General features: G+C 32.3%; 1 protein-coding gene across 1 annotated transcript; it reads right to left on the minus strand.

Moving 5' to 3' along the window:
- Positions 1 to 3,117: 3,117 nt before the first annotated feature.
- Positions 3,118 to 4,203, minus strand: LOC108904500 (endoglucanase Z). The gene has a single exon (XM_018707090.2). The coding sequence runs from the start codon at positions 4,153 to 4,155 to the stop codon at positions 3,178 to 3,180; it is 978 nt and encodes a 325-aa protein (XP_018562606.1). The 5' UTR covers positions 4,156 to 4,203; the 3' UTR covers positions 3,118 to 3,177.
- Positions 4,204 to 17,056: the final 12,853 nt, after the last annotated feature.

Raw genomic sequence — 17,056 nt, forward strand, 5'->3', positions numbered from 1 at the left:
GGGGCCTAAATGCTGTAGCTTTAAAAGCTACCCTCCCTTGTATTCCAGATTCCACTATTTTTTCACTTATTTTGAATAAAAAACAGCCTTAAAATTATGATATCATCCCAATTGTTGGTTCATGTTCTTTGTAATTTTATAAAGAAACACACTTTCAATTTTCATCACGATCGATTCATAACTTTCTGAGCTAGAGTTGCCGTGAATAAAAAAACGCCGTTTCGAGGAAAACGAGTTTGACAATTTCCGAAAACTAGAAATGTGGAATAGTAATCAATTCCCGCCGACCAATCAGCAATTCTAGCATCATATGACAGTCCTTCTTCTTCCTCATAGATATTCTTCTGACCTTGCATCTGTTTTTTCTTGCTTAATAAATGACTACCTGAAGAAGTGTTCTGCTCTACATGTTGTGCGCCCGATCGCTGACCCGATGGGCGTTCGGTTTTATGCTCATAAATACGAATGAATAAAAATTTCATTTTTAAATTTTTGCAGAGTATTCTTGAATAGTTATATTAACAATTTATGGAATAAAAAAACTCGATTTTTTAAAGCTCCTAATGTGGCTTCCCCTCTTAAATAAATAGGAATTAGTTTCCAATACATCCCTACCTGGAAAATAAAATATGTTTCTACGTTTCTATGAATATTGTCAAAATGATGTGGCATTCAATTAAATAACACGATTTTCCTTTTGCTTTTAGCATTTTGTTTTACTAAAATGTGGGGTTCTGAGAGAACCCTTGCAGTTAAAATGAGAAGTAGACATTAGTTTCATTATCAATAACTGCCTTCAGTTTATGTAATAATGAATGAAGCATAATATATGTAGATGATACAATTTACAAAAGATCACATCATCAATCTTTTTCATAATAAAAGAATTGGCTATTGAAATAGCTTCAATGTAAACACTAGTTAGCGTAATCGATTAATCTACTCATAAAAGAGACGTTATGTGCATCTGCTTTTACCAGAATGTGACAGGAAGGGCAAAAATTGTTTGAATTTAATAAATCACTGAAAATTCAGTGTTGTAGTTTTGTATCAAATAAAATTATTGTTACCTCCGTGATTTCCCAGGGTTCACTTTTTAACCCATTATTTTTTTATTTAATGTGACTGTTAATAACATTTGTGGAAATCTTCAACGCTTCTTCAAATGCAGCTATTTTCAAGCTGTTAGTGTACGTTCTGATGAAGAATATTTTACTAGGATTATTGAGTGACATCAAAATAATAAGCTGTTAATAACAAGGTTTTACATTAGGGCCACACATGCAAAACTAAATATACTGCTTACATAAATATGTAACATGAGTAGAAGTAATAGAACTTGTGGCGCGCAGCACTGAATCTACAGATTTGGGAAAATTTTTTACTTTAAATTAACTTTTACGTATCTAATGTTAATATAAGAACTGGCTTTATTAAAAAAACTTCTTAAAAAACTTTCTACAGTTGCTCTATTATACAATTACCAATATATATTAGTTATTGAGAACATCTAGAAAAAGGAATTTATTTCCTTTATGCTCGATAATATTTATCTTTGAAGAGGTATTTCTTGATCAGATTATATCAGTAAATTTAATACGAATGATCTGACTTTACGTAGAACTTACCGTTTTCTTTCTTATCCTTGCATTTTCTGCCTTGTACATTATTTATTTATTCTCTTCCGCAATGTAATGGCCATCAATATTAACTAACTTATACTATGTGTCTAAATTATATACTGCTTCAGATGCTTTTTGATTTGTTTAATATTAATGTCCGTAATATTAAGTTTAGGACGTTAAATGTCCTGTTCTACATTTAGAATTGTCTAATCTGGGCAGTGTATTTGTATTTAGATAAATTAATAAATACTTAAATAAATTTAAAATCTGTTATAGGAATACACATCCATTTGCTTTTGCTAACATTGTAAACGGTATACTTTACTACCTGTTTATTTCTCTATCCGGTACATGAAAACTTTTCTCATCTGCTGTTGTCTTTATTATCCTTAAATTATGTTCGGCTGCAGCATAAAAATTAGCCACCCCGGTTTAATTAATTTTTTATGTTGGCTGTTTGATGGAAGTCGTAATTTCGGGTCATTCGTTCAGCGTCAAGGGTTGCAAGAGGAACAGGAAGATATTCTGTTACAACTCAGTAAGTAATTATACCATCCCGTTTTATTTCTTAATTAAAGTCGGTCCTTTTTTCATTTCATACCCAAATTGTCTAGAGAAATTGACCAAGAAAAAAACAAAAAAAATATAATTAAAGGACTGGATTTTCTTAATATAGAAAATGTTAAAACGTGTTATGAAACGACGTTAAAAATATTAATTAGTAACATTTAATTTAAAAAAAAATATATTTTCCCATTATATTCTGTTCAAATAATACATTCATTCATTTAATTCCAGGCACAAGTACGCGAGAATACTTTTCAACATTTCTCGAATCAGCAGATAAGACGCTATTACACAACGTCTGGTTGAGGAACTAAATCGCAGTCCTTTCACACATACAAATTTAGTGATAGCTAAGAGGGACTTCACTATTACGCACGAAGTTGAGTGTTTATATGTTTCTCTGATTGTTTTTTGGATTACCGAATCTCAATCTGATAAATAACTAGGCATAAATTATATGTATACGTATTTAAAGTTGAAAAATACATATCAATTTCAGAGAATAATGGAAATTTAAGGTGGTTTATAGAATTCCATGTCAATTTTCAATGGCTGTGGGCTGGTTGCATTTTTTTCTTAAGAAGAAGACGTTTGTTAAATGATCTACATATATGTTTTTGATGTGGAATATATCCTATAGCAGTAGCAAGCAATATTTTTATACCAGTAGGTATTAAGAAGTAATGACATTTAAGAATGAGACAATTTACATAATAATATTACAAATAGCAAATATCATTTTTTGCATTTCGCGAATATTTGTTTTTATCTGAATATTTTCAACATTCTAGTTCACACTACAAAAATCATTTTAAACTTATTAACTTTTCAACAATTTATTTTAATGCTATACTTTTAGTTTTAAATAATCTATAATAACCCATTTCGTCTTACCGTGAAATGAAATAAGAAATTGATAGTCTAATGACGGGAAAAATAAGATATATTGTAAATACTAACAAACTTTATTTCAAAATATATGTACTTAAGCCTTGTTTTGTGCAACTACGAGTTTTCCAGAATCAGTAAGGAATTCTTCTTGGCAGACCTCAGCAGAGGTAGCATTAGGTACCAAAGCGGAAGCGCCTTCAATTTTGTCGGAGATGGCCCAGTTAGCATAGGAAATGTTGTGCTCGTCGAGCCAGTTCCACCACAAACGAGATTCAGCTTCGTCAATGGGGTCGCTGGCATCAGCGTTTACTGTACCGTATTCAGTTACGAAGATGGGGATACCATTGTTCAAAGCATTGGTGGCGGTATCTCTCAACCACTGTTTGTGGGTACCAGCATAAAAGTGGAGGGTGTACATGATGTTCTTCTGACCTGTGATGGGATTGGCGGCAGCTTGGTCGACAGATTGAGACCAAGTTGGGGTACCTAAAACGATGATATTGTCTGGATCATTAGCACGAATGACTTGGATGACGGCTTCGTGATAAGGTTTAAGAACATCATTCCATGACTGTCCAGTGGGTTCATTGAAAGTTTCGTAAATGATGTTTGGCACACCAGTGTATTTCTTAGACACGATATCGAAGAATTCTAGAGAGTAGTTCAAATGGAGATCAGCTTGATGATCGTGCCAATCTACGATTACGTAAATATCATCTTCAATTGCTGCGTCAATGACAGCGAACAACCTTTCTAGAGTGTCTTCAGGGGTTTCAATATATCCTCCGTCTTCTTCGGTTACTACAGACATAGCTGCGCGTACAACGTTGGAGTGGCACAGGTCGTGGATTCCGTCGATGGATTCCTTGTTGTAGTATTGAGGCATCCATACATCCCAGAATAGAGACATTCCCTTCAGTTGAACCTTCTCTCCATTTTCATCGACAATGTCTACACCCTTCACAGATAATTGGCCGTGTTTGCTGACAGTTTCTAGAGCCGCATCTTTTGATACGGAAATGTCGACTGAGCAGGCCAACACCAAACCGATAAGAGCAAGTACAAACTTCATATTGCCGATACTATTTTGCAACAGCACTAAATGGGCACTGATTTTATTATATGTTTCTCTTTTATATATCACCAAATTATCTAAATTTTCCCAGAATATATATCTTATACTTGAAATTTCTTAATCTAAATAAATAATTATAAAAGAGTCACTTATCAGCGATAATATCTACAACCTGTTGTGACGCACATATGTTTGTAGGAGATGAAAATTACCTAAGTATTATAGTAATAAGCTTTTCAAAGTAGTGAAACATCTGTCTTCATTTTTGCGAATTTACTTGTTTACTTTTTTGTCCATACAATTAGATTCTGGGAAGCTACATTAAATACAACCACTTTAAGTAAATTTACAGAAACTGCAACCCAAGACCAATATTTATATTTTGAATATTGTTCCACTCAATGCTTTTCATTTTGTTCCTTGTAACATTGCAACACTACTATTAATTTGATAAGTAATCAGGGAAGATTTTGAGTAACAATAACTATTAATTGATTTCGAAGATCGTAAAACTACAATGCGTCATTTAAATCATAATCAGGCAGTAGTTTTTCATTACTTTTCTCATTGTACGTTATATCTTCCCGGTATTTGAATGCCAGCGTTGTTTTGGATACAAATCTGGCTACAGTGAGAAGAAAGAAATGATTAATTAAATCCTTAATAGAAAATTGATTTAAAATTGTATTGGTGTCGGGTGCCAGGAGAACACTACTAGAGGAATGTGAAATTCAAATAAAACAAGTCAATCTGGTAGCAGTGAAGAAGCTATTTCTTCATCCATACAAATACTTCTATTATTATATGTACTATTATAAGTGAGTATAAAACATTTTTGCTTTAACAATTTTCAATTGCCATTTCGACAAAAAATTAATTTAACAAAATATAAACCTTTGTACAAATTTAAATACATATACATAGCGCTTTATAAATTCATATCATAGGTATTATTAACCAGGAATGCTAATAAATTTTGAATTTTACTTGGTAACATATGGGATTTACAACTTATCCAAAAAAATTTGGGAATAGATGCGGCATGAGAAATGGAGTCAATATCGTAAAAAATAATTTTGTAAAATCCTTATAGTTTCCGAGAAGAAAATTATTGAAGTTATAGTACATTCAACCACTACATAGCTGGTAGTACTTTCAAGCATTACATCGCTGGACAACTGTAGTCTCTAGCGTCATTCGTAATGCGCGTGGAGAGCCACGTAGTCTCAGCGACTCTGAATACTGAAATCGGATTTTGCAATCGTCGTTGCGATAGTATTTACCTGTTATCTGTGGTGTTTACAATAGTTTTTTGGTAGTTAGTGTCAAAAGTGGGTAGTTAGTATCAAAAATGGTTTGCGTGTATAGCAACTCGGAGTTCATGGATATCGTTTTAATTTATGGTGAAGCATTTGTGTTACGGTGAAGCAACATTTGTGTTAGTTCGTAGAAACACAAATTAATTTTATTAATTAATAAAGGCAAAAGCAGTTAAATTTGCCGTTATAAAATAGGTGCGATAAAATTCTATTTACATATTTCTTTCCTTGCGAAAGTTTTTGTCCGTTTTTATCACACCGCCATGCCGGTCGTATTGTGGGAGGTCAGGTTTTACAGTGGACCAGTTTCCAGTGCCGTGCAGAAGTGTATTTTTAAATCATTTTCGAACTGCTCTTTTTGATTTTTTCTTTGTAAAATTGCATTTGTGAGGGTCCCCTGTACATCCAGAATTTTTCTTCTGGATAAGTTCTGAATCACCCTGTATATCTTTATATATAATCACTTTATTTACGTTTTATTTATCTAGGTACTACATTCTAGTTTAATAAAAAAAACAAATGATTTTTGATTACTCGATTGCTTGTTTTGTATAACTCAAGTACCAGAGACTACTTGTCCTGTTGAAAGTTACCAAATACAACGTATCATTTCGTTTGTGAGTATGAAAGATCTTACATGATAAAACAATTGAGAATACAGTATCGGTCTATAAATATTTATTTTGAAGATTCCGTGATTTATCCGGTCTAGTTTATACAGTGCGTTTTAAACAGAGTGCCACAATCATGAATAGCAAAAAATTAAATCAATTTTTTTATCGCATAACACTAGGGAAGATCTTCCATTTTACGTTCAAAATGTAATTTGAAGTCGGGATGGTCCTGTTCCTTCTTTTATTCTTTTTTTTTCATATTTTTATTATGTACAAACATGATTTACTCTATTTATGGTAAAAAAAAAATAAATAATGGACACTGAAGATTATCTACTCTTACGACTTGAGACAGATCTTTTCTAAGGATTTATCAAGTTAAACAGCTGAATATTTTCAGAAACTGCTCGTCTTGAAGTCAAGTTTTTTTTAAATTCGAATAATTTTACTAATGTTACTACTTGACTTGACTTAAGTAAATTGAAAAATACAATGATATAATATTATTTTCCCCAATTTTCAAAAAATGTTAGCGGTTCTTATAAGTAAATCAACGTAAAATTGTGTTACTAAAGCCACTAGATGTTTGAAGAGATAGAAAGGTGTTGTCCGAATCTAGTACTTTTGGTCAGCACTAGTATCTTATTATACTTCCCCTTAAGGTTGTTGCTTGAAGTGGAACCAACCTTTTCATGTACCATTTCATTGCTTATTGAGTTTGATAAGACGGTAGATAAAAATGAAACTACTATTGCATCAAACTGAATAATTGTATGAAATGAAACTTCTTTTTCACTTCTAGGAACAACCTTAAGCAGAGGTACGGTATTTCTGAATATGAAGACAGAATGTTGTGTCAAACTGAAGTTTAAGCTATATTATTCTATTTGATGATTTATTTTGTTAATCTAAATGTTTAGTTTTTTTTTTGGTAAATTTTAATTGATACAAGCATTTCTTCTTTATAGGATAACGCAAAACTAAATCAAGTTTATTGTGAATGCTACATCAAAAATTAAAAAAGAAACAGTTTTTAATCTGGGAAAACCACTTAAAGTCTTTTATTCAACTTTAAACTAGCATGACAACAGAAATCGGACTGTATTGTGAGATAATGAGCCAAAAATAAATATCGAATTGGATAGCAAGATGTGATTGCAGCCGATTACAGTTGCAGCTCTGTTGGTGCTCTGGATAGGAACTTCGTTGAATGTAATCAGTCTTCTTCAGAGTTTGGAATTGTTAGCATAATCACTTATCAACATTTTATGTACCTGCTCCAGTCTGTTTTCGAAGTGTCACCTGCGGTAATACTTAGGACATAAAAAAATAAATTAAAATTACTTAATACTAATTAGTTTGCGTGTGCAAAAGCAACATACTACCCACCAATATAAGTGTTTGTATTTTATTTTTGCTGATTAGGCAACGGACAGAGCTTAAAAAGATGTATTTGTATGATCCCTTTGTCAACACGAATAGTTACCAAGCGGAAAATCCCTCCTGGGGTAAAAGTTTGCTACGGGACCAAGTCGCTAATTTAATTGGGAAACAGTATCTTCATTATTTAGTACTAAGGTGCCAAGTAGAATTGATAAACTATGTTCGTTCTATTTATTTCTTTGAATTAAAGTATGAAGGTATTCTTATTGACATCGATTACAAAAATTTTGATGTAACCGTTGTAGAAGCTGTCATCTACTCAAAGTATTTAATTTCAAATTGGTAATACCCTTAACAGTTCCAAGGTAAGAAAATGTCCGAGGAAATATCTTTCTAAGATTTAAAGAAATGGCTCAATATCAATTACGGTAGCTAGAGTTAACTTTCATTCTTTGTCAAGGATAGAGGATGATAGATCATCTACTTCGCTCACTGGCCAAAGGACAAAACTTTGAATCAGGAAGGCTTCATCCACCATAACATATATTCCACTAATTCTTTTGGTATAAGGCCTCGCGATGCACAATCTGCAGGGTTTTCCGCAGAGCATACATGGCGCCAAGCGGTTGGAGCAGTCCTTTCTTGAATGTGGCTTGCACGGTTACTAACAAAAGTTTTCCAACGGTGTGAAGATGATTTTACCCAGGATAATGCCACCTATGAATCAGAACATATAAAATATTATTGAAATTAAATTTTCCAAAATATACTTTTAGAAAGAATTCAGCTAAAGAAGAACAGCGGCGCACACTTCAAGATGTGAAAGGCAAATCCGTTTCAACGAAGCTGCTTTTGATTTGGTGCAACCAAGTGAAACTACAACATTGCCATAAGAACTAATAAATATAAGATAAATAACAGCAGCGAATGATAATACATGAAAATTGATCAGATAATGGAAGGCATTTTAATCCTAAAATTTTTAGAACCAAATTATTAGAATCATCAAAAGAAATATCTTATTCGCAATCACAATCAGCAGGGATCTTTTCTAGAAGTAAAGGATTATTACTGTTCAATAATGAAATGAGTTTCTTTTGAAGGAACATTGTGTATTCGTATAATGTGAATATTTCAACATAAGTATTATGAATTCGAGTACTCTTTGAATTTTGTATTCAGGAATCATATAATCACGAAAATTATTTGAACAAAGTATTCAGATGGACTGAATATATTTTATATATTCATATCCAGTCGGCTTATAAGTACCTGCTCATTGTTTTTATCATAGTAATATATGTATATTCAGTAGCTTTACCGCAATACTGGTACAAGCATGTGGAATAATAATTGAGGAATTACATGCTCTTCTTCTGTTTGGGTGCATTAGCATGTGTAAATGTTCTTTCAGAGGATAAATAGGTATGTGCAAGCAGCATTAAATGTTCGCTTGTTGTTTTTTTTTAAGTAACTACCGCTCTGTTTTATACCAGCCCGTAAAGTTTACCTACTTTAACATTTGTAAATGCTGCCTGACTATAGTGGTAAATTTATTTTTATTGGGCAGCAATTACGGGCTTAACTGGGACAGTAAAACTAAGTGTAGTTTTAACTTTATTACTTAATGCGAATTTATCTTTTGTTCGGATGCTTTTGTTTGAAAGCAGCTTTAATAGGGTGATAACGAAACTGAAATTCCATGCATACAGAAGAAAGAACATTGATTTATTAGTAGTAAGGAAATAATATTCCTGATTTTTACTCATCGTAATCCATGCATTTTTATTGTTTGAAAATTTGTATTAACATTTTATATCCGAAATAAAATAGATTGCTTTCTTGAACTTATATTGATTGTGAGTACCAATCAATATAAGTCAAAATCAAAATATAAGTAGGTACACTTGCTGAATGAATATGGGCGAATAAATTATAATTAAATATTACAATTTTTTTAAAATAAACATATTTTATTATTAGCTCTCACTCTTTTTACTCTACCTTGAAGGTATTAAGCTAATTCAAACAAATGCATTTTTTAATGTTGTTAAATCGTATCAAAAATGCTCTTTGATATTAGAGATCTATATCTAGATCTATGCATAACATCAAACCCACCAGGCAAGACTTTTACCTGCTGATATTACGGGAAACGACAACACTATGGGCTACATGTTCCGATTAGTATTAAATTATAGCACAACAATATTTCATCGGGTAGCTTCCCTTTTCGTATTGAACAGAAAAATTATATACAGGGTATCCCCGAACGGTCTGTACAAAATTCTACCACAAATTCTCGAGGTAAAAAATAGATCGATTTGCCTTATGGATATAGGGCATCAAAGTTAATTTATTTTCAATTTTCTTCACTATTTATTAATAGAAACTTGACATCATTATAAAACTTGGTATGGTGAAACATTTCGCAGTCTATCATTCTATTCATTCATTATTATTTTTATTTTATCGTACAAAATAAAGATAAAGATAAGAACTTACCTTCCAATACTTGTTTGTTCACAATACTAATCGAGATATTAGTCAAAGTTAGTGTCAGCTTTGCTTCCGTAACTGCTGACTATGGACGAGGACGTACGGTAAGGATACCTGATGATGAAGAAGAGATTTTGGAACGGTTTGCAGAAGGTCCAATAATAAGCATGAGACGCCTAGGTTTAGAATTAGGAGTATGTAAGAATGTGATTAATCGAGTTTTAAGAGCAATTGTTTCATCCATATCACATCCAACAAGTGCTCGATCTTTTACCCCGAGATACTGATCACCGCCTGAGTTTCTTCTAATTTATTACTGAATAGAAAGCATTATCAATATGAATTTAGGAATAATGTGTGGATAGGAAAAACACTCGTATACCAAGTGTTATAACGTCACGATACTATAAATAAATCGGTGTGANATATGTATATTCAGTAGCTTTACCGCAATACTGGTATAAGCATGTGGAATAATAAATGAAGAATTATATGCTCTTCTTCTGTTTGGGTGCATTAACATATGTAAATGTTCTTTCAGACGATAAATAGGTGTGTGCAAGCAGCATTAAATGTTCGCTTGTTGCTTTTTTTTAAGTAACTACCGCTTTGTTTTATACCAGCCCGTAAAGTTTACCTACTTTAACATTTGTAAATGCTGCCTGACTATAGTGGTAAATTTATTTTTATTGGGCAGCAATTACGGGCTTAACTGGGACAGTAAAACTAAGTGTAGTTTTAACTTTATTACTTAATGCGAATTTATCTTTTGTTCGGATGCTTTTGTTTGAAAGCAGCTTTAATAGGGTGATAACGAAACTGAAATTCCATGCATACAGAAGAAAGAACATTGATTTATTAGTAGTAAGGAAATAATATTCCTGATTTTTACTCATCGTAATCCATGCATTTTTATTGTTTGAAAATTTGTATTAACATTTTATATCCGAAATAAAATAGATTGCTTTCTTGAACTTATATTGATTGTGAGTACCAATCAATATAAGTCAAAATCAAAATATAAGTAGGTACACTTGCTGAATGAATATGGGCGAATAAATTATAATTAAATATTACAATTTTTTTAAAATAAACATATTTTATTATTAGCTCTCACTCTTTTTACTCTACCTTGAAGGTATTAAGCTAATTCAAACAAATGCATTTTTTAATGTTGTTAAATCGTATCAAAAATGCTCTTTGATATTAGAGATCTATATCTAGATCTATGCATAACATCAAACCCACCAGGCAAGACTTTTACCTGCTGATATTACGGGAAACGACAACACTATGGGCTACATGTTCCGATTAGTATTAAATTATAGCACAACAATATTTCATCGGGTAGCTTCCCTTTTCGTATTGAACAGAAAAATTATATACAGGGTATCCCCGAACGGTCTGTACAAAATTCTACCACAAATTCTCGAGGTAAAAAATAGATCGATTTGCCTTATGGATATAGGGCATCAAAGTTAATTTATTTTCAATTTTCTTCACTATTTATTAATAGAAACTTGACATCATTATAAAACTTGGTATGGTGAAACATTTCGCAGTCTATCATTCTATTCATTCATTATTATTTTTATTTTATCGTACAAAATAAAGATAAAGATAAGAACTTACCTTCCAATACTTGTTTGTTCACAATACTAATCGAGATATTAGTCAAAGTTAGTGTCAGCTTTGCTTCCGTAACTGCTGACTATGGACGAGGACGTACGGTAAGGATACCTGATGATGAAGAAGAGATTTTGGAACGGTTTGCAGAAGACCCAATAATAAGCATGAGACGCCTAGGTTTAGAATTAGGAGTATGTAAGAATGTGATTAATCGAGTTTTAAGAGCAATTGTTTCATCCATATCACATCCAACAAGTGCTCGATCTTTTACCCCGAGATACTGATCACCGCCTGAGTTTCTTCTAATTTATTACTGAATAGAAAGCATTATCAATATGAATTTAGGAATAATGTGTGGATAGGAAAAACACTCGTATACCAAGTGTTATAACGTCACGATACTATAAATAAATCGGTGTGAGTGAAAGCAATAACGGTTCGGAGTGAATCGACTGAGTGAAATTATTGAGTACATTTTCACTCAATTTTACTCATTTGTGAGTATATTTAAACTAAAACTGAGTACTCAAATATAGGTACTCCTCAAATACATTCTTCACGTAAACTCGTATTTGGTGCACTTGTACCTAAATCAGAGTAAATGTGCTCATTACTGAGTGAGTTTAAGTGTATATTAATTTCCAGTAATTTGAATGGCGCCATGAAGATGGCACCACTTACATATTGCTTCTGTAAACTCGACCACAGTTGATAGGGGCCCGTTAGATGCTCCAGAAAAGCATCTTCGCCAGAAGAACAGGCCGTAGCCGGCGGCGGCGGGTCTCAGCCAGGACAAGAGAAGGCCCCACGAAGTGAATTAATTTCAGCACTGTACATCCTAAGTGATTTATTTTTGCACTCAATATTTAGTTAATTAAAAAAAAAGTCTGAATAAAAAATGATTCAATAATGGTTCAATTTATTAGAGAAAAAGTCAACTATAAATTGGTTTCATATACCCAGAATAGAGTCAAAAGTCGCTCAATTGATAGTTAGCAGTAACTCGGATTTGAGTAAAACTCACACATTTCTAATAAATTATTAACTTTGACGCTCTTATCTCCGTAATTATCAATTTTTGGACTAAGGTAAGATAAAGCAAATCGATCTATTTTCACCTCGATAATTTGTAACAGAATTCTGCAATATCAGCAACTAGAAGTTTATCGTTGTGGTAAGATATTTTTGCATATCTAAATTTTTGGTATCGAAGAAATTGTTTGACTTCATATGATACGATCTTCCTAAAAAAGATTTTTAATTTGTTTTAGCTTTATATTAGCAAAATACCTTTGAAATAAACATTATAGTAGGTATTTGATCAGTGGACATCTCGGGAACCTTCATCATTACTGTCATCATTTCACTATACCGCATTCAGTTACGTCTTCGTAATGGTATCTTTGCCGAAAACATTGGTGACAGTTCTATTGTTTTTTTTATAACAGTAATTTCGCTTTCTATTTGTGCTAGTGGTTAACAATATTACTCCATGATTGTTCTACGACCTCTACTATATTTTTTAGAAGACTATGCTGAAAAATTGTATAGATTAGTTGAGTTATTGTTTTCTATTTCGCTCATAACATGAGTGTTTTCATAGAAAAATAAAAAGTTTTGAAATGTATAGATAACAGCTGTTGTATACTTTTATTATGAGATACAAGATCGGTTTTTCCCTAATCAGGAACATCATACTTGAAAGGCAAGAGATAATAGTCAACATAAAAAATAACATGATTTAAATAAAACAATTGATAACGTGAGTGCTTTCTTTTTTCGTTATCCAAAATTACTGAGGCTGTTATTGAGTCACACTCAAGCATACTTTTGGGAGTATAAATTAAAATTATGTTTTTACAGGAATGGACTAACATTTAAATCAAAAACGAAAATTGTGTAAATTTATTGATTTAGCAATAACGAAAACATTTTGAGTTTGTTTCATAATAACTTTTATCAGTTCTACCAAAAGTGTTAGTTAAAATGTTACCGTCTACTCCTTTGGCATTCATATGCCGTAGGTTTTGGTAATCTTCATCATTCAGTTGGTCCTCAGAATTCTATTTCGGAAAAGATATACTAGGATACAATGTGCACGGGTAACCATTATGGGTTGGTAGTCGAGTCGAATCATAGCAACACTTCCAAAAATTCTTCTATTCTCTCACCGCGCAAGACCTACGAAGCTGTCAAATGATGTGATTTCATTAAGAATATTAATTACTTTTAAACGCTGCTAGGAGTTCCAAAGGGGATAATTTTAATCATATAATTAAGTTGTGTATTTATCAGGTACTTTACGCTTGAATTAGATTCTTGTTTGTTTCGTCTTTTCCGTTCCTGCTGTTATATTGTTTTGGTTTTTCCGGGCGTGAGGCAGTACACAGGGAGGAGATATCCTGTGGCAATTATTAGATGATGGATGTTAGATGTCAGAGATGCCGCATGTATTTTTAATATTTAAGTTGTAGTTACTTTCCCTTTGAAAATACTGTGCATAGTGGGTGGTGGATGTTTCGCTCACACTTGAACCGATTTATGGGATTTTGTTTGGTACTCATCATTAGCCGGTAACAAGGCATCTTTTTTTATGTCGCACGAGGCCCGATTAACAACACAAGGTAATTCTTTTTTTTTTAACTTTATTGCAGGGCTTATAACGCAAAAAAAAATTGACTAACTTCCGAGTTAGTTAATTTAGTATATCCTTTCAGGGCTTCTTGTCTTTCCTTTTTTCCCCGTTCTTTTGAATTCGCCTGAGTGCATTCTTTTGCTTGATGGTGTTGGTGTTTTGGAGTATCCGACAAGTTAAGGAGAGTGATAATTGAAGCAGTGTTTTCCTGTTCTGTATACTGGAGAAGTTTTGAAAGCTCCCTCCTCCTTGTTTTCCCAGCCACGTGTTGAGCAGCCGGAAATCCGACTGGAAGTTTCAGCCCAACGCCATTTTGGAAGTACCACCCCGCCACGTTCTATTACAGAGGAAATAGGAAACTCGCCATAAACGGCTACACGTCAGCTAGGTACTTACCTAAGTATTAAACTTACGAGCAACATTTTGATTAATAACAATTTTCAAACATCATTACCGAATTATTTTGTTTGGCAATGCATTAAGAAACATGACTTGATGGGTGATGAATGTGCATTTCTTTTTTTTAAATAAGATGCGAATTTTCACCCATTTGTAATAATCCTTATTAGACTATACCGACATTTGTAGATTTGTTTTTTTCCAATATTTTTTATAGTACTATGTTTGTTGTTTGTTTTAAAGTGAATTTATGGCGTATTATATGTACAACGCTTTTGCTGTCAATAATAATTCAGTTATAAGTTAATTTAGGTTATACCAAATAAGTATAGTGAGTACTCACGAATTCCGCCACATCTAATAATAATAATACTGTATGGTGATTTATTTTTTTTTACTTTTACTCTTTTCATTAAGGTTAAGTATTAATCTGATTTCATAGGGAATATGATAACCAAATGAAGCTTGTAGTCATAATTAATTGATAATAGGAATAGATGTTACCTCCCTTACTATTTTTTAATTTTATTTTGCTCAGACAATACCTTCGAGAGTGTGACGAACTCACTCCACCGCCCACTGAGCTAGTTAGTGTCTTTTCCCTCATCATTTTTCTTTCATAATTAAATTGTGTTGTTGCTAAGGAAAGGGCACTTTAAACATTTTTTTTGTTACACTACTTAGGAGAAAAACAGCATCTATACGTCGCAGAGTGATTTTCCTTGTCTCTTCTTCATAAAAAAGGTACAAATTAGTCACCTTTCCTATAATTTTAAATGTAACAACTTAATGATGTAGATTTATTCTGTGACAATATCCTCGTTTCCTTTTGATGTCACTACAACATACTGTTACCAAAAGATGGCATTGTTTTAGGTTAATTTTATATAGGTTAAGTGTACTAATTTTGTTAATATCAATTTGTGGGATTTATTTATTTAAATTGTAATCAAATCTGCCCCTCTATGCTGGCAAATTGCAAATAAGTGTCTAAATTATGTGATTTTACACTTTTTTTTACTGCCCATGAAAATCTAGAGGACCTATCAAAAAATTAGTTAATTTATGCTGCAGGCAATTAAATTGCTTACAACTTAAAGGCATCTAAAATCATATTTCACCAATATAAGAACATTGTATACTATACAGGGTGTTTTTGAATGGAGTAGCATAAATGATACCAGTGAATCTACATTTCAAAAGAACACGATCTGCAAAAAATCGCCTTAGTAAAATGTTCACCCCTGAAGAGATATGGGCCATCAGTTTCCAAAAAAATTATGAAAATTGGCTGTAATTTGAAAACCGAACGAGGTACAAATAACAAATTTTTTACAGGTTGTTTACTAATACAGATGCGAGTTTTCAACTATTTTTCGAAAATTTTAACCCCTCGAAAGGGGTTGAAATAACCACCCCTCAAGCCATTTTTTGCCATAACTTTTATATTTCGTAAAAACTCGATATCCAAAAATACGCATTAGATAAACTGGTTCTTTTAGAAACTTTTACCTCTCTAGCAATTTTCCTTTAAAACTTTTCGTTTATTAATAAAAAAATAAAATGTATTACCATTCACCTCACACCGTATATGATTGCAATCAATCAAAGAAAAACTAAGTGTGCTGCTGTCATGCCAGTTGTCACAATTAACTCTTCTGTAAGTTGTCACTGTTATCAGCTAAATACTTTTTGGGTGTAAATTAACAAGAATTATGCCAAATTTTACTAATGATGAATATGTGGACATGCTACAAGTGTTTTTTTCTACGATCGTGCAAAATTTACTACTTATTGCACTACCTACTGTGCCAAAAGTTTAACTTTTTTTACAGTAGTACAAAAAAAATATTGATTACAAGTTTAATCTAAGCATATCCATAAGTACCTAACGTCTGACATTGACAATTTGCGCAATTAATTTCCAGTTGTCAGTTAAAATTTTAATATTATGTAAAATACTGTTAAATAAAATTTGAAATAAAAACAATCGTAGAAAAAATGTTGCGTGCAACATGTGCAAAAAGCATATTTGTTGCACTTAACATGATTGCAGCTCTCAACTTCGTCTCGAGCTGCAAACTTCATGCATCGTACAACAAATACACACTCTTTACAGTAGTTGCACAAATAACTGTTTGAATGTCGCAGAAACTTTTATTAAATAGAAGTACAATGAAAACGAAACTAAGAAATAATTTATTATCAAAAAGAGAAAAAACAAAAAACTTAGTTAAAGGACATTTTCAAAATAATTGCCATTTCTTTCTAAACACAACCTAACACGTTTATCAAAGTTGTTACGGACTCGAGCAAAAATTATGGGATTGTTGCGAATCTCATCAGCCGCCGTGAATATTCTTTCCTGTAGCTCTTCAACACTGTCAACTGGGGTCGCATAACTGGCATGAAAGCAGCAC

The sequence above is a fragment of the Anoplophora glabripennis genome, unplaced genomic scaffold (genome assembly GCF_000390285.2).
Source record: "Anoplophora glabripennis isolate ALB-LARVAE unplaced genomic scaffold, Agla_2.0 scaffold150, whole genome shotgun sequence".
Lineage (NCBI taxonomy): Eukaryota > Metazoa > Arthropoda > Insecta > Coleoptera > Cerambycidae > Anoplophora > Anoplophora glabripennis.

Bases quoted from the DNA above. Each gene is read 5' to 3' on its own strand.
- LOC108904500 (XM_018707090.2), bottom strand. From the start codon at position 4,155: ATGAAGTTTGTACTTGCTCTTATCGGTTTGGTGTTGGCCTGCTCAGTC.